Source organism: Lepidochelys kempii, chromosome 26, assembly GCF_965140285.1.
Source record: "Lepidochelys kempii isolate rLepKem1 chromosome 26, rLepKem1.hap1, whole genome shotgun sequence".
NCBI lineage: Eukaryota > Metazoa > Chordata > Testudines > Cheloniidae > Lepidochelys > Lepidochelys kempii.
The window spans coordinates 3,602,880-3,624,959 of record NC_136405.1 but is presented as its reverse complement, the minus strand read 5'-3'; the positions used below and the strand labels follow the sequence as shown (position 1 = coordinate 3,624,959).

Genomic DNA, 22,080 nt, shown 5'->3' with positions numbered 1-22,080 from the left:
GAACACTTCACAGATGTTCCTGGACCATAAGCTTGAAATCTTTACGGGTATATCCCCTTTAAGCTCAGGTGCACGAGTATGTACATGTTGGAGATTTTCTGCCACTGTTTCTGGAGTGGCCACTGTAAATATAAGCCCTGAGAGTCTCTGTCTCTTTAGTAAGTAATGCAATCCAAGGAGAACTGGTTTAAGGTAAATGGAGATTCTGTGAGCAGTTTGCTTTATATCTCTGAGTACTTGGCTTGCATTCTGTGGAGGACAGCTTGGTAACCAATAGCCCACTTGCTTCAGCCTACTTATAGCAGCGTATATCTTAATTTCATTTTTTTTTGCTGCTGGTTGCTCCTATTGTACAGCTGCCTTGAAATTAGGGGGCTGTCAGTATTCCACTGGTGCATTTGGCTGAATAGCTAGTGTGCGTTCCTGGCAAGTTACGTATCCAACATTTAGTTTAAATAAAGAAGTGGTAAACCAGAAAAAGTAACTTTTACAAATTAGGTCCCTGCTCACAATTTCTCAACACACATCATCAGCATCCTTCTGTCCTATTTCTCTTAAAATTGTCTGGCCATCTGTTTCTTGCATACAGTATAGGGTTTGAGGGTGAAATTCCCACCTGTACAGAGCTCGGCACAAGATAATGCACTACATAAACCCTCAGATTGAGAATTAAGTGGTGCAAGGAATGGGTAATGATACTTGTCAACCCCACTGTACTCCCCCCGGCCTGTGGAATACACTGCTGGGTGGGGACTCAGCTCGGATGAGATTTGCACTCAGTTCTCTTCACTCATGGACCTGCGAATGCTGAACCCCCCCCCCCAGTCACACGAAACGTCAGACGACTTGCCAGCCATTTCCTGGAAACACCAGATGTTCCAGTTGTCTCCTGTTATGGTTTTTTTTTTAACACCTTTCCCCATGTGTTAAATAATCATGAAGGTTTATGAACGTGAAACAGAGGGAGAGAAATTAAACCAATGTCCATACAGGGCAACGTTGCTGGGCAAGAGGGCACCCTATGCCCTCACTACACAGCATCCAAAAATCTCAGCATATTCCTCACTGGGAAAAATGAGTCTTAAGATCTAGTCTGAGCCCAGCTTAATTTTTACCTTCCCAAATGCACCAATCAATCCTCGTGTGGGCAGTTTGGGGGCAGTGGAGGCGATGCGAGTGTGTGTCGCTAATCTGGTGCCTACCTCTCTCCTTTCAGATATCGAGAACGCCAGTGACATTGCCTTGTACTCAGGTCTGGGGGCTGCCGTCATTGCTGTAGCTGTGCTGGTAGTCGGCATTACACTCTATAGACGGAGCCAGAGCGAGTACGGCGTGGACGTGATTGATTCATCTGCGCTGACAGGAGGCTTCCAGACATTTAATTTTAAAACAGTCCGGCAAGGTTAGTGTTGTGATTTCATCCTCTTCCCTCACAGCTTCTTTGAGAAAGAGCATTGCAGCATCTGGCTGCATGAGACTGCCACAGGAGCTGGCTTGCACAGAGCAAGGCGTGTGGTCTCATGGCAAGGGTTGGGCCCAGCGGTTGGAATTCTGGGGTCTTTTCCTGTCGCTGCCACCAATTTCCGTATGAACTCAGACAAGTGACTAATCTCAGCTTGCCTCAGTTTATCCCTCTGTATGTGTGTTAGAAGTTGAGTATATTATTAGGTTCTCCTACTGCATTGACAACTAATAAACGCAGAAATCATTAGCATTTAGTAAATTCCTACTCAGTTCCTACTTCTTCTGTTTCTGTTTCCCAACTGAAAGTGACTAAATTTTCATTTGTTATATTCCTAATTTAAACAACTAATTTTCAAGCATTTTATGTTACATTGTTTGCATGCAAATTTCTATATTTTAAGATATATAGAATAGTCGAAGACGCACAGTTGTGAAAATATATTTATTTGCTTCTTTTTGTTAAAGGACTTTAGAAGTTCACTGGTAGATTTTCCAAGACATAAATAAAACCCCATGCTAAAAAGCAGTCAGTTTCCAGGAATATTTCCTTGGCCAAAAAAAATGAGATTTTGAACTGAAGTGGTGATCATTATAAAATCTTGTATTTCTTGATTCGGTACCAGTATTCTAAACTAGATGCTGGCCTTATTGTGGGTGGGTTGGTGTGAAAGTGGCCCAATTTTTTTTTCTCTTTAGGAAAGTGAAATGTTGCAATTGGTGTGTGTATGCATGTGCGTGATCACACACACTCACACACTCTCATTCATTCTACTTTCCCCAAGAGAGACATGCTCCACAGAGCATAAATAAAAACTTTTGATGCAGAGGAACTTTACTCATTTATCTGGAAGTTCAAGTTGCCTGTGAGGAGTGGTATATAATTTGCAATTATATCTTTTCCACATTATCTGAGATTAGCTTCTTATTTCATTTGGAAACTCAATTTGTTATAAAAATCTTGTTTTGGGTTTTGTGTGGGAGATTTTGGTTTGGTTTTAATGTTCACAGACACCTCACGGAGGCACATTAAAAATGCCCACACAGATAGTTTCTTTTATTTTAGGATGCATTCGTTCAGTTGCAGCTTCTTTGGATGTTTTGGGAATTTTTAAAATGAATACTTGCAAACAAACAAAAAGCCCCAAAACGGTCTGAGATTTCACATGTATTCTAACCCTCAGCCATACCTATAAATCACTGTTTAAAACATTTTAGCCACAAGCTTAAATGCTTTGGTGGATCCGGGTTTTAAGGCTTGGATCCAAACTCCATTGATCTCAATGGGAGTCTTTTGCATTAACTTGAGTGGCTTTGGAATCTGGCTCTTAGAACTTAGGTACATATATGATTTTCTGATTTGTGGTTTTTGTTCTTATGCCAATTACAGCTTTAGTTTCTTCAGAATTCCACACAGTTAGGAATGAGATTCAGATACTCAGATAACATGGTGATGAGCATGATATAAAAATCTAGACAGAGAGACCTCTAGGGACTATAGAATCCTCTTTCAAATGCTGGAAAAAACAGAAAACGTCTGGCTTGTTTTTTTTCCCCTCCTCAGTGTATCTCTTGCAAATTGTTTGGTGGGGTTTTATTGGCATAAATTTTAAAACTGGAAACCCTAAATATGTAGAGCCAGATTCTATCTCCCCAAACTGGCTTTGTGGAATGATACAGGTAGCTCAAAGAAGTCATAACCTGGCATCAGTCTGTGTGGAAAGGTGACCTTTAACTGGAGTAAAGCCAGTGTACTCCGTTCCCATACCAAGATGTAAGAGACATGTCAGAGGTATCTGAGATGAGGGGAAAGAGCAGCTCTAATCTGCAATTTTTAGCTGTTGAACACTCCTTTGGGAACAATGGCCATATGGCATAAACTATAGCAGCCTTTGGGCAACTCTGTTTTATGTTAAAGTAGTTGCATATTGGCCCAGAGAATCATTTTGACCCAAATATGGCAGAGGAGAATCCATCCCATATTATTCATGATTTCATTTCTTCAGTTGACAGCTTCATGTGATATCCCCAAATCTTAACCTTTCTAGTTTAGAATAATCTCTTTTTCGTAATCCTTAATCCATTTAGAGGAAGAGACTAGTTCTTCTGACATTAGCACGCTGGAGGTTAGCAGTAGGAGGAATTTAAGTACATTATGCTTAGAGAAGCCTAGAAGTTTTTATCTAATCTGTCTATCATGTTTAATTGAGAAATGGTACAACTTGCTTAATTGCCACCTTTTGGATAGGAAAGAGTTGGTGTGCATGGGAATTCTTTTTACATTTGAATCTAATCATTCTGAACAATCAGTTATACACAAACATCTGAAGACACCCCGTTTCTTTAATACCATCTGAGCTGGAGAAAATATAGTAAGAATCTCTGCTGTTGTGTTATATTGACAGCAACATCATTTAAAAAAGAAAAACCAAAAGCTAGGTCTTTGGAATGACTCCCTCCCCCCTCTTTTTTAAGATGCTGAGAGCCGCAAAGAAAGGCTTAAAAATTATGCTTATTTTCATCTAAAGAGAAATCATACCAAAGGCAGCAGCATTTGGTTAGAAATATGCATTAGAGCAGTCATTACCCACAATGAGTAAGCAGCTAAAATGCCTATTGCCTTATTTATCAGTGGTGCTGATGAAAATATTCAGTGGATGCTAGAACTGCAGGAGGACATTTGTCTGCAATTCAAGTTTTTGTAGCAGATTAGACACGGATCTGTTGACCCAAGCGTGAAATGAAAGGATCTGCTAGTATGTGAGAATGGAGCTTCTGAGGGATCCAAATTCTACACTTTTTGAGAATGATTAGTGATGTTACCAGTCCAACTTGACACATTAAAAGAGCCTAATTTTCAAAGGATGGGTAGGCTCATCACTTTCTGAAAATTGGATGCTTTTTAAACATCTAAAGTTGGGAACCCAAAAATCACAAGTCCTTCTTGAAAATTTAGGCCTTACATTTATTGATTCTCCTCCTCTTTCACCGGGTGTTCTCTGAGTCATTCAGCACCCAGAATTAGATTTGGAGCCAACCTTTTCTGGATAGTTGTGGTCCCACATGTCTAGTCAACCTAGTTTCCTTCAAGCCTGAATCCATACCTTCCGATAGGCTCACTAAAAGAGTTGTGTTCAGACATGTTTTCATTTGATTTACATTTGACTCCTTTGTTACATGTGCCTTGACACCGACTGGAGCATAGGAAAACATGGTGTTCAAGTATCCTTTAGAACTGTTGCATTGTTCCGTTCCTTTGGGACGTTGCCACGTGATTCTGATTTCTGAGAGCATTGGAAAACGAGAGGAAAGCTGGATGGGTGGTAGTGAAGAGATCAGAAGGAGGATGCCAGTGTGATGAATTCATGCACATTTCTCTAGGAATTATCAAAACAAGGATAAAACCTTGCATCTCAGACTCTGAGTGTTTTCAGACATCTCTTAGCCTCTGAGGCTGGCTTGTTTTAAAGTTTTAACTTGATCTGGCAAGAAGCACAAATCCTTCAATGGACTTTGTACCAGCCGATTCTAGGCACCTGCATATATCCACTTGACTGAGGTTCCATGTGGGCTTGGGATTTTTTTACCTATATCTACCTATATGGAGCTCATTGCAAGATAAGGAACTAGATCAGAAAATATTCTGCTTTAACATTTGTGAAGCCCAACAGAATAATTTTCCAGCATCTGTTCTGATTTTATTCTTTGTTATATTGCCTGGATTGCTTTTCAAAGTTTAACTGCAAACAGAAGAGGGAGACACATTATCTTCTAAGAGCAGGTTTTTTTATTGTCAATATATGAGATGGATATGTTGCAACAAATGATTATTAGATGCCCATGGATATCAAGGGCCGGATCCTCAGCTGATGTGAGTCAGCATTGCTTCACTAAAGCCAAAGGAGTTATACCACATAAGAGTCAGGCGCCCAAAACTTTGTAGTTAATCTATAGATGACTATATTTTATGGACATTGTTTTCCAGACTAGCCACTGAATTAGTACCCTAAAGGAACCTATAATTTGGGCTAAAGTGAATAACAAAAGAATTAGTACAACAGCCTTTGCAAAAAGTATATTGTGCATTTCTAGTACAGCGACTTTCATCTAATGATCTCTGAGCACTTTACAAATGTTAATTAAGCCTCACAACTCTCCTCTTTGGGTAGGAAAATGCTATCCGTTTTTATAGATAGGGAAACCATGGCACGGAAAGGCGAAAGGGGGGATTTTCAAAAGCACTTCACTGACTTATGAGCACAAGCCCAACCAAAAGTTACTAAGGTGCTTTTGAAAATTCCAGTTAAAGTGACTTGCCCAAGGTCATACAACAAATCAGGTGTCCTAGGTTCTATCCCTGATTTTGCAACTAACATGCAGCCCCCTACTTTAACCACTGGGCCACACTCCAGAATTGTAAGGTACAACATAAAATGGAAAGGTGGATAAACAAACTTTTTCCTGTGTGGGTGTGGAACTCCACCTCCCTCCTCTATTTTTCCATTACTCAGATTAAATCCTGGTACGCAGGCATTTTTCTAGGAACCACTGTGCACATAACAGTTTCCCTTGCATGTAAAATGGTAACTGAGTACTCAATCAATTTCCTTTCATTAGGTAACTCCCTGCTTCTGAACTCATCCATGCAGCCTGATTTGACAGTGAGCAGAACATACAGCGGACCCATCTGCCTGCAGGACCCCATGGACAAGGAGCTCATGACAGAATCTTCGCTCTTTAATCCCTTGTCAGACATCAAAGTCAAAGTTCAGAGTTCATTCATGGTTTCCCTGGGGGTGACAGAGCGGGCCGAGTATCACGGAAAGGCACATTCTGGAACATTTCCCCATGGGAACAACAGAGGCTTTACGACAATCCATGCCAGGAACAAAACTACATACATTCAGAATCTGTCATCTCTTTCAACAAGAAGTGAGCTGAGAACAACTGGCATTTTTGGCCACCTGGGTGGCCGTTTAGTGATGCCAAACACAGGTAGGTCGATCATTTACTTTTTAAAGCACACAAGACAGATGTGATTTAAACCCTTTTGCTTTATAGCATATGTCATAAATATAAAGGGAAGGGTAAACCCCTTTGAAATCCCTCCTGGCCAGGGGAAAGCTCCTCTCACCTGTAAAGGGTTAAGAAGCTAAAGGTAACCTCGCTGGCACCTGACCAAAATGACCAATGAGGAGACAAGATACTTTACAAAGCTGGGAGGAGGGAGAGAACCAAAGGGTCTGTGTGTCTGTCTGGATGCTGCTCTTGCCAGGGACAGAACAGGAATGGAGTCTTAGAACTTTTAGTAAGTAATCTAGCTCGGTATGTGTTAGATTATGATTTCTTTAAATGGCTGAGAAAAGAATTGTGCTGAATAGAATAACTATTTCTGTCTGTGTATCTTTTTTGTAACTTAAGGTTTTTTGCCTAGAGGGGTTCTCTATGTTTTTGAATCTAATTACCCTGTAAGATATCTTCCATCCTGATTTTACAGGGGGGATTTCTTTATTTCTATTTACTTCTATTTTTATTAAGAGTCTTCTTGTAAAAAACGGAATGCTTTTTCATTGTTCTCAGATCCAAGGGTTTGGGTCTGTGGTCCCCTATGCAAACTGGTGAGGCTTTTTATCCAACATTTCCCAGGAAAGGGGGGGTGCAAGTGTTGGGAGGATTGTTCATTGTTCTTAAGATCCAAGGGTCTGGGTCTGTAGTCACCTAGGCAAATTGGTGAGGCTTTTTACCAAACCTTGTCCAGGAAGTGGGGTGCAAGGTTTTGGGAAGTATTTTGGGGGGAAAGACGCGTCCAAACAGCTCTTCCCCAGTAACCAGTATTAGTTTGGTGGTGGTAGCGGCCAATCCAAGGACGACGGGTGTAATATTTTGTACCTTGGGGAAGTTTTGACCTAAGCTGGTAAAGATAAGCTTAGGAGGTTTTTCATGCAGGTCCCCACATCTGTACCCTAGAGTTCAGAGTGGGGGAGGAACCTTGACAGCATATCATGATATAAAGAAGACAGGAGCTCACTTAGTGGGAAATGTGAAAATTACAGTAATCTTGTTCACCCAGAAGACAGTTGTTACTACCAGATCATTTAATAAGATTACAGCCAGGGCCAAATTCAGGGATAGGGGTTTATTGCATGTTGATAAGTCAGCATTGTGTCTGAGCTGTTATAATCCAACACCTTCTCATGACTCCTCAGTATGAAACTTATGCCAGTGTAGAAGACTCCCTTTTTTTCTTACCGGGTTCTTGATCCCACCATAGATCTCCTGTCAGGAGCTCATTGGTGAATCAGGGTCTTAGATTCCCCTTTCCAATTTGTCCCTCACGGTCTAATTATATCAATGACTGACCCAGTGAACATTGATGGATATCAGGATGATGCGACAGAAAAACCTATGGGATATCATAATGATGAGAGACCTTTGAGGACAGCCACTGTTCTGAATGAAAACTGCTGTGTGTGGCTACACCTGTTGGGGTCTAATTAGTTTGTTGTTTGTTTTTGGGATTTTCCAAGGTTGTTGTTTTTTCCTTCTAACTTAGCTCTGTTGTGAAAGGACATCTCCAGAGTACATCACTTCCAAGTTAACTGCCAGCTCAGTACTGGGTTGAACATCAGAACTTCGCTTAAAATGGAGGAGCTAAATTTGCATTACTAATAGATGAAGTTTGCTTTGTGACTTTTGAGCTTTGTAACTTAGCGTGAGATTCTCGTCTTAGCTCTGCTTGCTAGTTGCTAAAAGGAAATGAAGTTTTTTTAAACTTGCAGCCACTGTGTGAAACCAAATTAGAATCAAATAAAGGATATTAAGATTGCATCTCTGCAGCCTATTACACTGTGCCAGTGCATTTATGTGGTGCTGACGACACCTTTTGGTATTGTGAAATGGAATGTGTGTCAGAACTGGCCTGATGCCACTCTTTCCAGCTTGGGCACCTTTTGGATTCTAGTGATCCTAGAGTTGAGATTCACTTTTGACTAGAGTTTGATTTCACTTGACAACTTTTGTTCTGTGCATCCAGGCCTGTCTCTTACTGTTTATTTGAATGAAATGGCATTTACAGCCTTCCCCTTCGTATTTCATTGCTGCTTTTAAAAAAAAAGCATCAAAAACATAGTATATTTAGAATAGATTGATAGTAATATGTAATTAAAAGTGATAATATTTAGCCTACAGAAATGCATGATATATTCCAGGCAATTGTTTCTCCATGGAGGATTTGTATGTTCAGGCATGAACATTACAAAGATATCAAGGGAGTGTAGCTATCAAAAGTGATGATGGGCAAAGGAATTCTTATTATGCATCATATTACTTTAAATAATGCTCATCCCACAAAGCAAATAAATTCAAGGTGTATTTGGTCCATGCAATTTACTTTTCCCCCCTCTACCACTAGGCTGAAATAAAATCTTGCAGACAATTGCAAATCACAGTATCATCTCAACGGTTCACTATTTATCTGAAGGTATGCAAGGGTGACATATTGAAAGAATCTAGAATCTATTCTTTCCTCCCTCATTTATGTTGACTTTACAACGGTGTAACTCAATTATGGCCACAGTAGAGTAAGTTCCAGTTTACACCATTGTAAGTAAGAGGAGCATCAAACCATAAGCTGCAATGGCTGTTGTGAATATGAACAAAAAGAAATGAAAATCTCTATAAATCCAGTTTGTTTTTGTAAGTGATTTCTCCATTATGAGTTTCTCCTGATCAAAAGTACCAGCAGATTCAACTTAAAGACAAATGTTTGCCAATGTAGCATTGAGTAAAGGTGCTTAAAGAAACCTTAAACAATAATTGAGCTTTGCAAACTATAACGAGCTTTACAGATGACAAGATTGATAACATGAATAGATATTTAGGTGGATAACCTGGGGACAAAGAAGAATGCACAGATAATGTAATTTTTAATAATTGGTTTACTGCAACAGCTTTTTGAGAGCTCATTTTAAAGGTTAAGAAAATCGTGCATGCATTTGTTATGCAAAAAAATACTAAATAGAGAACTCAGAACAGGTTGTTCTGTTGTCAGATCAAATAAAAGGCTGTCAGGTAGCAGGTGTTTCCCTCCCCTTGCCCAAATCAAAGCTAATTGCTGGAGTGACATGTCAAAAAAGAGACTTTTCTAGGTCCTAGAGCGTCAAGATATTAGACAGACAATCTACCTTTTTTACTTCATAACTTGGAGCTCCCTTTTTAATGGCACAGATATTCAGCTGCATTCACTCGTTGTGTTCTGATTCCTGTGCTTTTCCTTCTGGGTTGAAAGATGGTAGCGGATCTTTGATTGAGGTGAAGCTGTGATAATTTCAGGCCACCTCTGAGCTCTGTGAGTAAGCTCAGACTCAATTTCCAGCTCTATCTGAGTGACGTTTGACTTTAAGTTTGTGAATGTCAAATACTGTTGTGCACATCCAACAATGTGGTCCTGGCCTTTCAATTTCTTCCTATCCTATAGGAAGGGTGTGTGTATGTGTGTTTCACCAGAACTCACTGTTGTGCAAAGGGGTTCACCCTGAAAAGAGGCGGACATTTTTAAATGCTTCATAACTGGGAAATTTCAAAGCCCAGAAGGCACCTAACCACTATCCACTTTCACTTGTAATTAGCTGCCTACACTGTACTTTGTGCCTTTGAAAATCCACCCCCTTAAACATGTGTGGATTTTCTCAACATCACAAAAGAGCTAACTTCTCTCTATCCCATTCGAATGGAGGAAAATGGTTGCCCTAAAGTGAGCCCTAACTATCAAAGTGTGTGCCTATAACAATACAGGGAGAGCAGTACCTAGGGGATTATGACAAACACGGTGTCTGTCCAGTGTAATGATGGCTGTGCCTCTCTAGTATTGATATTAAAACCTAGTTAATAATGAATCTCATTGACAGGAGGCTCCGAGCAGGGTTTTTTTAATGTGCCTCATTCTTAGCACAAGTAAAAGAGACTATAATGATAACCAGCATGTTACTGAATAATGTTCATAAATTGATAGCACAAATAACTTATTTCATAATGAGTATTGGGCTGCATGACTGTACAGCAGCTCTTGGACTTATAGGAGCGCAGCTCACTCTGCATCGGTAATGTTATTAGAAGGATGCGATCTCTTCACTGAAATTATAATCACCAAGTTGTATGCTTTTCTACTCTAGCATTGGTTCTTCTGATGAAAGAGAGGGTGAGCGCTTCATTATTTGAGGGGGAGGAAGAAACCCTGAGGTTTTATTTTTGCAAAGGATTTTTTTTGTCATGCGTAACCAGCTCATTTCTTATCATAAACAAGAAGATGCATTAAAGAGAAGAACTGTGCTCTGTGGGCTCTTATCTGTTAGCTGATGTAAAAGATTTACTTCAAAGCAATTGCTACAGAGAAAAGAAAGCTCAGGAACTCCACATGAACTGTGGGGCTGGGTTGGGCTGAGCTTCCTTGGCTTTGCAGTGGACTGTATATACCTAGGAAAAAGCTACTGAAGATTTTAAATTTGGATTCTTTCTTTTAAGCTTAATAGCTATACCATCTGACCATACAGGGCATTGCTTTTAAAAATAAAGTCAATGACAGAAGTACATTCCCTAGGGGACTAGATGGCTCTGAGGACTTTTAATGGTATACCGAGTCTTTCACCTTTGTGTGGCTGGAGTTGCATTCAAACCTAGTTCAGAAGTGATTGAAAGTTGTTTGAATCTGATGGCTGTGTTAAATAAGTTAGTGGCTTTATTATGTCCCCACTAGGAAATGGGTTTGAGACCACCCTCACAACTGGAACTAAACAGAACCTTTGCTGGCAGTCTCAGCAAAGAGGCAAAGGTCTGAATGAGCCCAGGAGACTGAAATCCTCTCATTTCCATAAAAGAGTCCCTCCTGTGCAGGTGGCATTGATGGCAGAGTGGGCAAGAAGTGTTTCTGTATCTAGGGATGAAGAGAGGAGTTCAGTCATCATGCATCCTACATCAGTGGTTCTCTAACTTATTTTTTCACGGACCACTCGAAAATTGCTGAGGGTCTCAGCGGACCACTTAATGATCTATCCAAATGTTGTTTGTACTGTTAGCTAACTATTGTAAGAGCTTTGGATAAAAGCACTGTATTTAAAAAAAAACCTTAACAATAATTAAATTTTTTTGTTCTATAAATAAAAGCACACAAGTCATATTTTAATATCCGTAGTCTTACCTTTCTAATGCAATGGATGTGCCCTCTCTCCCCTGCTGTGGCAGCCCCCGAGCTGGGGCTGGGAAGGAGAGCTGTCTCTCCCCAGCAGCTGCAGTCCTGGAGCTAGGGGAAGTCCCATGTTTCTCTGGCCGCTGCAGCCCTTCACATCCCAAATTCCCCCCACCCCCTCTTCTCATCCCACTGCCCTCTCCCCAAGGCCACAACCTCACCTTACATGTGCATCTTCTCCAGGGTCCAGGCACCTAATTAGTGGAGCCATGCCTGTGTGGCTCCACTAATTAGGTGGGTGGCCCTTCATCCTCTCACCTTAGAGGAAAATATCCACAGACCACCTGAATGGAGCTTGTGGGCCACGGACCACAGTTTGAGAACCTCTGTCCTACAACACTCACTGGTGCAAAAATTCCTCAAACATAAAGTCTTTCTTTCCTGCATATGATGGCAGGACGCCTGCTCCCTGTTTGTATAAAGCCTAGCCAAGTGAGGACCTGATCCTGATAGGGGCCTTTGGGAAATACTGTAGTACAAACAAACCATTTTAATAAGATGTATTTCCTTAATTTGATAATGGCACATCCTGTACTACCATTTTCAAACAGGCTTTTTGCTAGGGTAGTATACATTTCAAGGGGCTATATATCATTCAGAAGCAATTTGTGAGGTTTTTCTTTACATCCAAAATATTTACAGAAGCTTTGAATTTGGGAAGTCCAACAATAACCTCTAAACTTGTTCTGTTGTAGGAGTCAGTTTGCTGATACCGCATGGAGCTATCCCCGAAGAGAGCTCATGGGAAATGTTTCTTACCATCTGTCAAGGGGAGTCCAGGTGAGAAACCAATAAAAATCACATGGCAATACCATTCCCTCCCCCCCCCCCCAAAAAGCGCATAATCCCAGCAAATACTTTTCTGATCGCCATCGTACCAATTATTGGATTATGTGGGCCTCATTCCACCATCTTTTACCCTGCTATAACTATTGACTTCATAGGAATTACTAGGGTAAGCAATAGCGTATGCTACCACTCTGAAAACACATTCAGTTACGAGAACTCTGTTGAAGGACTAGATAACTCAGGGGAACTGGGTTTCTAGTAAGAAATCTTGAACTTCTAGGTTATCAGTCTGACTCTTCCCATTGCTGATGAATAGTTATCACCATCCTATGGAGATTCGGTGGCCTATGTGAAATGAATGAATGGTTCTCATTCAAGTTCTTAGTGCATAGATAGTCCAGTTCCTAACTTATAGATAACTCTGTTCTAGAAGTCACTGTCAGAGTCTGCTCCCTTGTTGGCTGTCTGTGATGACATACTGTCACGCTGTCCCAGCAAGAATTGAGTGGACCATGGAAACTGAACTGTTCTTTGACCATTAGAAGTGTGGTCCTTCTGCGCTGCATTTGGCAGGGTGTTTGAAGTGTTTTTGCCCTGCATTATTTCCCTTTTGTGGATAAATAAAGGATTTGGTTCTCCCAGGCTTTCAGTCCAGCACCATTACAATCACTTTAAAGAATTAGAAACAGAAGGAAAAGGAAAGTTGTTACTAGGCTTTTGGTAAGTCCAGACAGCTGTTTTTTGTACAGTTGTATCATACATATATCCTGCCATTTTCTCTGCGACATAAAATGTACCTAGCTACTCTTTTGGACCTTTTCATAAACGAGGTGGCCATTCGAAATGGGGGAGGGTCTGAATTCTGCTATCACTTACACTAGGAGTAACTATATTGTAACCAGTGGAGTTTCTCCAGATCTACATCAGTGTGAAAGTAGAATTTGACCAAGGGTCTCTTACCTCAGATTAGTTTTCCCCCTTTGTTATGAAGGAAAACAGCCAGAGAAACAGATGGTTTTAGCCGATTTTGATAGCTGTTCCCAAAAAAGCATTTTCTGTTTCCCAGTGGCTTTAACTTTTCACACAACGTGGGTTATAAAGAATCACAGTGCTCTACCAGTCAGAACTTAGCAGAACCTAGAAAATAACTTCTGCCAGACTTAGCACTGCACATCTACAAAATCCATCGGGCTCTGAAAAACAACTGTCTGGAAACTTTGTTCTCAAACCAGGAGACTCAGTAGAGTTACAAAGTGAAATTTTACTTAATAGGGTCTAGTAACTGAAGTGAGCACACTTAGGTCACAAATGTAGCATATTGTCGCAATGCTAGTACAAGGATTTGAGGGGAGGCAAGTTTGAAGTGGGTAGGGTGCTAGCCCTACCTCTCAACTGTCACTAATTACAAGATAATCCTTCATTTTTAGAGCCCAAATTTCTTTTACCTCAAATGCAAAATTGTGAAACAAAATAATATCAGGTCTATGTCAGGAACCCAGTTTACAGTATTGACTTTCTACGTGATGTTTATTCCAAGTCAAATAATCCTGCTACTGCATTATTTTTCTTGTGTGGTTCCTTTTGGGTCCTTGTCCCTCAGCTGAGTCTCAGCAGGGTAATTCTTGAGGGAATATCTGTGACTTGAAGGGACTTGGCAGACCTTAGGTACTGCACTAGTCTTAGGGTGCTTTGCATGTTTCATCCCAGGTTCTCAAACATTCATTAGTTAAAGCTTTTTAGTAAGGCAGATGAGTTTACACGCATTCAAAAGGTGGACAAATTATGATGGAAAGATAAGACCAAACGTGTCTACTAATTTGAGGTGCCCAACTTAATAAATGTAGGATATGTGGGTGCTCAGCACCTCCAAATATCAGGATTGAGGAGTTTTAGATTGGGTACCCAGAATGAAAGCACTTTTGAAAACTTGTTCCTAAATATCTTGCCTAAAATCATAATGGTGGAAGAGAGATGGGGTGGGGGTGGGAAAAACACCCACACCCATCCCTGACTCTAAGTTACTCTCTAATCTTTAGACAATACTCAGGGCCTTCTGGACTTTCAACAGCGCTAAGTGTTATCTAACTGCTAGACACTTCCTACCTTTAGTGCCACCACTGTTGCACATGAGAGTTATTTTCCTTTCCACATATTTCCATTTGAGTGTATTTGATATGCACATGAGAAACTGGCATGTTAGTGGGTTGTTTTCTTCCCCTTTTTCTGTATATATTGACTTAGAGTTACTCTAGCTTCTTGGGTAAATATAACTTGTCACTTAGTTTCCCCGGTGATGTATTTACTCAAGAGAGTTTGTCACAAGAATTCTGGTTAATATATACTACTGAGGTGTATTTTTCTAAATTAAGCAAACTTGATTTTATCATTAAATAATGTTAAGATTAAAGATAAAAATCAGTAAGCCCAGGACACTTAAAATCTTAAATTCAGCCTTTTGCTCCTACTACTAAGCCACAGTATGTATCATTTAAGGGTTTGTTTGCACTTCTGCTGAGTATAACTTTCCTTTTTCTCCTACTGTTTACACTGAGATTCTTTATCTTGTGATCCTGACAAATCTCTGGCTAAGCAGTGTCAGCCTAGTACTTGGATATGAGATCTCTAAGGTACTGTAGGGAACAGTGTTGGCAGTTTAGGTTTTTATACCTGCTCAAGTCACCTATGCCTCACTTTCCTCTCTGAATTAGTGTAGAAACAATGCCCTGACATGTTGCTAGATAAAGCTTTGCTGTTGTAGCAGGGCTTACCTTTCAAAGAAGACTAACAGCAAAGGTCCTTGCCATTTATAGCCATTAAAGATATTATGGCAACTTCTTGCAACGATTGGGATGTTAACCCAGCATCCTGCCTGATTTAAAACCTGTGTAATTACATCCTACTGACTAACTTTCCCTTTCAGTTTCAAGTGTATATAGTATTGTGTGCTCACTGTCCTAAGACTGTTTCGTAGAGTTTGTCTATGCTGCTGAGTAGCAATTGTGTTCCACTCCAGCAATGACTACGTTTCAGCGATGAGTGCAGTGGTTCCTATAGATCCCTTTTACATTTACCTCTCTTGAACTAGTGGTGAGAGTGCTAAGTCCTTTGAGATTGCACTTCCCTTTTGCTTTTCATCCAACAAAGTATTATTTTTAAAACTGAATAGTTTTGAGATTAAAAAGCAGAAAGGACCGGTGTGATCACTGAGTCTGGCCTTCTGTATAACACTGACCATAGGACTTCCATGAATTAATTCCAATTTGACCTAGAAAACATATTTTAGAAAAAAAATTAAAAAAATAAAAAAAATCCACTCTTGATTTAAACATTTAGAGAACAGACTTTTCAGATGAATGGTCCTAATTTTCCCAGTTCAGCACATGTGGACCCAGATCCTCAACTGGTGTTAATTGGCATAGGGGATCTGACCCATGTACTCTAGAGCACAACTGGTTAATTCCAGAGTAGCTTGATGCTGTTTATACTTCATCATGTAATTTTCTGACTTGTTTTCATATTTTATCATCTGGTCCATTACCATTAAGAGCAAATTCTGTTTTCTCAGTCTGTGTTACCAAGAACTGTTCTGAAACCCAACCCCCCTTCAATCTTTGCCTGAGGCCTCCAACAAATTTCTCTGCTTTAGTTCAGTAGGTGTGAGGATTGCATTGATTAGTCTTTCCATCACTACCACTGTACAAGATGCAGTGGGACATTCCAAACAACATTCTTACAGTGTAATTAAATAAGCTCCCACTTATTGCATGTTTCTTTAGCTTCCTTCAACTGTGCTTTCATAATTTAAGTTCCAAACTGAGCTGAACAGACAGGTTGCAGTAATAATTTAGGTGGTGAATTTCAAGCCCTCTTTTTTTTGAGGGAGAGGGGAATGCACCCCCTGGAAAGAGGGGCCAGAAGCAGGCTTATGTACCTCTCAAGCCCTATTTTTAACACTTGAATAGTGGTCCAAGACTGGCCAATTCGTAGAGGTTTGTCGCCGTGAAGCATTAGTGGAGATGGAGAAGGCTCTTGTGTCCAAGGAAAGGAGTACTCAGTCCCAGATTCCTAAACAAAGTCATTCTTCTCTTTGTGTGGGGTGATAGACCCTTTATATTGAATATAGGTACAGGAAAAGTGGGCAATATTTCAAAAAAGAAGTGATATAAAAAAAGAAAACTATTGCATATAAAGTAAATATTTGGTTACAAGAGCTTAGGTAGCTAAATAATTGCAGGTGTTTTTCTTTAAAAGCCAAGAGAAAGAGCTGTCATGAATTTTAAAGTCTGGGGATATTTTCTGAAACCCTTTTCTGCTTTTCTCTGATATCTGAACTCCTTTGTGAGAACTTTTATATTCCATCCGCATCTGCTGCCATAGTATTTTGATCATTTTCAATGAAAGATTAAGATACGTGAAGAGAAGGAGGAAAAAAACAGCTGTTTCATCTGCAAGGATTCTGCAGAAGTGAATTAAAATGGGTTAATTAAATACAAGTAGCAGATTTTGCCTGCTGTTTTATTTTTGTGGGCAGAAACAGGGGTGGTGAGAACCGGACCAGAAAATTACCATAGGGAGATTTTTCTTTTTCATTTTTTTTTTTAATGCAATCCTATAAAATGAAACAAATGCAAACACTGATTTATTTTTCCATTATAATACAGGCAGTGTTTCCTTTTTGAATAATTGGGACAGCAGTGATACAGCCATCTTAGCTTTGCTGGAATAAAACAGACTAGTTTAGCAGCCGCAGCATCCTGTACTGATATGCAGGAAACCTGATTCCCTTTTGTTGCCTGAGTTTCTTGTTTCCCATGGCAGAAGGAGCTGTAATCTCTACAGAGTTAATACTGAGTTACAGTTCTGTATCACTTTACTGACCATATGCATTAAGTAGCCACCTCTTGAGTGAAAGTCATCAGCCATGTGGACAACTCACTATACAGAAGTGGATGAAAGGTTAAATTATGGGTTCAAGTTAAGGATGTTTGTTCCCTTTTCCTTACAAAAGGACTGCTCTGTGTAATCATTTGTGATTCAATAGCAGTTCTAGGAAAGTTTCATCCAAAAGACTAAGGAGTACTTGTGGCACCTTAGAGACTAACCAATTTATTTGAGCATCAGCTTTCGTGAGCTACAGCTCACTGCATCCAATGAAGTGAGCTGTAGCTCACGAAAGCTTATGCTCAAATAAATTGGTTAGTCTCTAAGGTGCCACAAGTACTCCTTTTTCTTTTTGCGAATACAGACTAACATGGCTGTTACTCTGAAACCCATCCAAAAGACTGTCCACCCTCCCTGGTTTTCAGATATCACAGTCTAATTTGTTGTCTACGTTAGGTGAATGAACAGATGCATCTACCTCTTAAGAATGAGGGGCTGCATTAGCTCTTTAATGTGGTTCCAAGAAGCCATCTGGGGCAGGGGTCATGTCATCTTATGCATTGATTAAGGCAGAGTTTGTTCAGTATAATGGACTACTCATCATTACTATCACCTCCTTCTGTCAGTCCCTGTGGGGAGAAGGTAGACATTAAAAGACATTCTGAATCAGGCCTGGATCTTTTCCCCTGCTCTGTTTCCATTGCTATCATTTAAAAAACAAAACCACAATTTTTTGCCCCATCATCTGTGCAATATACAAATTCTTATCACAAATCATCTGTGTCAGTGGTGAATTGGAGTCATACAATCCTCTGGAACGTGGGTCTTGTGCTAAATCTAGAAGAAGAAGAAATCCACATCTTAAAATGTTCCAGAGTCTTGAAGCACAGTACTCCTGGCCAAATCAGCCATGGAACCGGTGATCTCTCTAAAAGGAGTCCAAGCCAAAGGTATGATGATCTCAAATATTTTGTCTGTCACGTAGAGCCTCAAGGATGGGGCTGGCTGCTGGGGCTTTATAACGTATGCATTGAAGGGCTCCCTGAGAGGAAAGAAATAGACAAGCTTGCTCTCAAAACACCATACTTCCTTTGATGCTGGCAAAATGCACTGGATATTGATTTCTTAGAAAGTAACAAAAACCCTGTTGATTCAGGCCCTAGCGAGAATTAAAGGGAAACATCTCTTGCCTCCTTGCTTAATTTTCTCTCTTTAAACCTGCTTAAGCCGCTAACACTGAGCAGGAGCCATACTGTTTAAAAAAAAAAAGCTAGCAATCTGGTGGCTTTTGCTCCCTGAACCAAAAAGCCACCTCACTGGAGTTACCCACACACAGCTGGGAACTGTGGCTGGTTGGAGTTAGTGCAGCTAGGAATATGTTGTTTGCCTGACAGTGCTGGGGATTTATTATCTCAGCCCACTACTGATTTCTCCTAGTGAAATAAGTTAATAGGCACATGGAGACAGGGATGACACAGGAAATCTGGATTCAATGCCAGCTCTGTCACCGATTCTCTTTATGGCCTTGGACAAGTCACTTAGTTGTCCCGTGCCTCAGTTTCTCGTTGGTAATATAGGCTACATCTACAGTTACACCTAGGTGACTGGCATGCAGGTGTGAGCATCCTCACTGCAAAGCCATATCTGCATAAGTACGTCCTCACTGCTTCCCGCCTGAGTATGGCTGGGAGACAGCCAGTGGTTCTTTGTGCTGAGATGCTTTAGGATTCTTTCCCAGGCAATTGTATCAATGGCTGGGGGAATTGTGGGAAGCGCATTGGAGGACTATCAGCACATGAGTGATTTTTCCCTGCATCTTCACTACAGTGCAGGTGGATTCCAGTCCAAGTTACAGTGGAGCCTGGGCTTTAACAAACCCCCTCCCCCTGTCCAGCAGGATCAGTTAACCTGGGCTTTAGGGACCTCCAAACCTGGGTCAGAGGCTTTGCTGTGTGGATTTCAGGGAGGAGGGGGTGTTATGATTAAAACGGAGGTAAGAGCCCAGTTTCACTGTGCAGTGTAGACATACCCTTGGAAATAATGAATCCTTTCTCCTATTCTTTGTCTGTCTTGTCCATTTAGACTTTAAGTTGTTTGGGGCAGGGACTGCCTCCTACTGGGATCCTAACAGAATAGGGGGTCTGGTTAGGGTTGCCAACTGTGACTGAAGCTATTCTGGGAGATTCCCACCCCCCCCCAACATGATGTAATGTCATTTTCTTAAAATATCCTATTAAAATCTCCTGCATTGCTTTCAATATTCACTAGGAGATCTATGCTGATTCTGGGAGACTCCAGGCCAACCCTGGAGGCTTGGCAACCCTAGGTCCAGTCTCAGGTGGCACCTCTTTGTACTACTGCAATACAAATAATAAATTATCTGCATTCAGAAGCAAAAGACTGATCTATACAGACTACTTGTTTCTCCATGCAAAGAGTTTGCACACACTTAAAGGAGAAATAATAGATCTATTAGGAGCAGCATAAGTTTCCTTTACCCTTACTTTTGGGAATAGCCAGTGATGTGCCAGAGTCCTCATCATCAGTAATGTTTAAGGATTGGAAGTGAATCTGTAGGACTGGAAAGCCAGATGTAGTGGGGTAGTCTGGATCATAAGGAATAACAGGATTTCTTAGCAGATAATGAAATTTGGCAGTGCTGTGAGTATTTTTGGCAAGAGACTGATGGAAATCCAGGACCCAGGTTTTTTTAAGGGGCGGTTTCAGTGGGGAATGGGATTTCAAAGTGTTTTTTGACTACTTTATATGATAGGTTCACTCTTACTGAGGGGTTTACACAACAACCTCTAAGCCCCTCTCAAAAAAGAAGCAAGATGAGCATGTTAGGTCACAAAATGCTAAACAGTACTTCATTAGTAGTGACAGCAGCTCCATACATCAGAGCACGGAAATGATTTAAGAACCCCTTATCCACTGTAAGATTTTGACTAAAAATTGTGCTTGATTTCACAGCAGCTGATTCCTGAACCCCACACACACTCTTCACAGCTGTTCATGCAGAGGGGTTGGGGGGAGAGGAGAGTTTGTGTGGTCCTCTTGTCTCTCACATACTAATACTCCAAAACAACCTGCTGCCAACAACAAGCCCAGAGAGATTTTAAAGAAAAATAAATAAAAATTACATGCTGGAATTCAATTAGTTTGGTGGGGAGGGGAGGAGAGAGAAGTTTGCCAGCTGTGTGTCCTCCAGCACTGCACTTTCAGTAGTCAATACCATCTCTTACTGGGGTTCAGAAAGAATAGGACAACTGCTGTAATAAAAACACTCAAAACGCTAATGGTTTTTGCATAGCCTGGACAATTTGGCATTCAAGCTTTTGCTTCTTGTGGCAGAACCACAATGCTGTGAATAAAAACAATTAAAAGGGAGTGGGAAGACTAAAAACTGAAACTAATGAATACAGTTATTCAGCTCTGTTGAGGGACCGAGTGTGACATGCCATGCAAAACCAATCCACTCATTCACCAAGACTAACATCCTACCTGCAGAAGTGGCCAATGCCTGACATGCATGGGGAAAATGACATGCAGGAGCGAATCTTTTGTGATAATTTCACAACCTGAAGCATGAGACTTCAAACTCTCAGCATAGTGAAAGGAGTGGGATCTACTGGTTATAGGGGGGCCCTTCAGGACTTCTGTGCTCTAGTCTCAGCTCTGCGACAGATTCACTTTTGAAGAGTTGGGCAAATGTGCTATACCTCCCCATTTCTATGACTTACTTCATGTGTGTAAAGTACTATGAGATGCTAGCTGGAAGGTCCTATCAAAGTACAAAATATTGTTAGCCTACAATTATCCAGATTAGAGTAATAGAAAGTTACTCAACTCAGAATATAGGCCAAATGCAAACAATAGGGCTAACCCAATTATTACTGGGGCAGATTCTGCCCCCAAGTGTTCAAATCTTGTCTGGTCACAATTTTCTTAGGTTTCTCTCTTTTTATTTTTAAACAAACTTTATCCCTCTGTCAGTCCAAATTGCTATAATTTTAACAGTGTATTTTAATACCACACTGATTGTAATATGAAAGTGATGAGAATAGCCCAAATGAGTCTTAATTAAAGATGCAGCTGAAAAGATAACCATGGCTTGTGTTCACGAAGAGGTTTGAATAACATGAATCTTCCTTCACTAAGGGGAAAACCACAGGTTCACAAATCCGATTGCATTTTGAAAAGGGGCTCCACATAGTGTAATTAGGCCTTATTAGTGTGCATCCTTTCGTTTATTGCCAGTTCTTCTGGAAGAAATAGCAAGTCCTATTAAGGTGATTTATCATAAACATCATTTCGACTCCAGTTAATTGCAGCATAGTTAAAGTAGTAAATGTAAGAACTTCTCACCTGTTGAACCAGAACTCTGTGCTTCAAAAGACTGCTGAGTGACATGGGACCCAGTAACTACTGCATTATCTTAGTTGTAGCAAATACAAAATGGTGCTCATTTAAATTGTCATTTCCTCAAACGAGGTGGCTGGTTCCACATTGAAAACAGGGCACATAAATGAATATCATGGTGTGTGCTCAGATTAGAGATGGATGTATCACATACAAATATAAGGAGGAAATAGGATCACTCACTACACAGTACTGGAGTTTTGAGACATTCCTTTCCTGGCAGGGCAGTGGACTTGTGTTTTAAGTGTTCATAGAATTCTCCCAACAAAGCAGGAAACATTTGACAG

General features: G+C 40.5%; 1 protein-coding gene across 7 annotated transcripts in view; it reads left to right on the top strand.

The window, feature by feature from the left end:
* UNC5D (unc-5 netrin receptor D) overlaps positions 1-22,080 on the top strand; it is a 285,175-nt gene that overhangs the window by 231,919 nt on the left and 31,176 nt on the right. For all 7 annotated transcript variants that reach the window (XM_073325005.2, XM_073325004.2, XM_073325000.2 and 4 more), the window contains 3 exons: positions 1,217-1,402; positions 6,079-6,456; positions 12,397-12,481. In XM_073325005.2, coding sequence (XP_073181106.1) covers positions 1,217-1,402; positions 6,079-6,456; positions 12,397-12,481 — 649 coding nt within the window. The remainder of the gene's footprint in view (positions 1-1,216; positions 1,403-6,078; positions 6,457-12,396; positions 12,482-22,080) is intronic.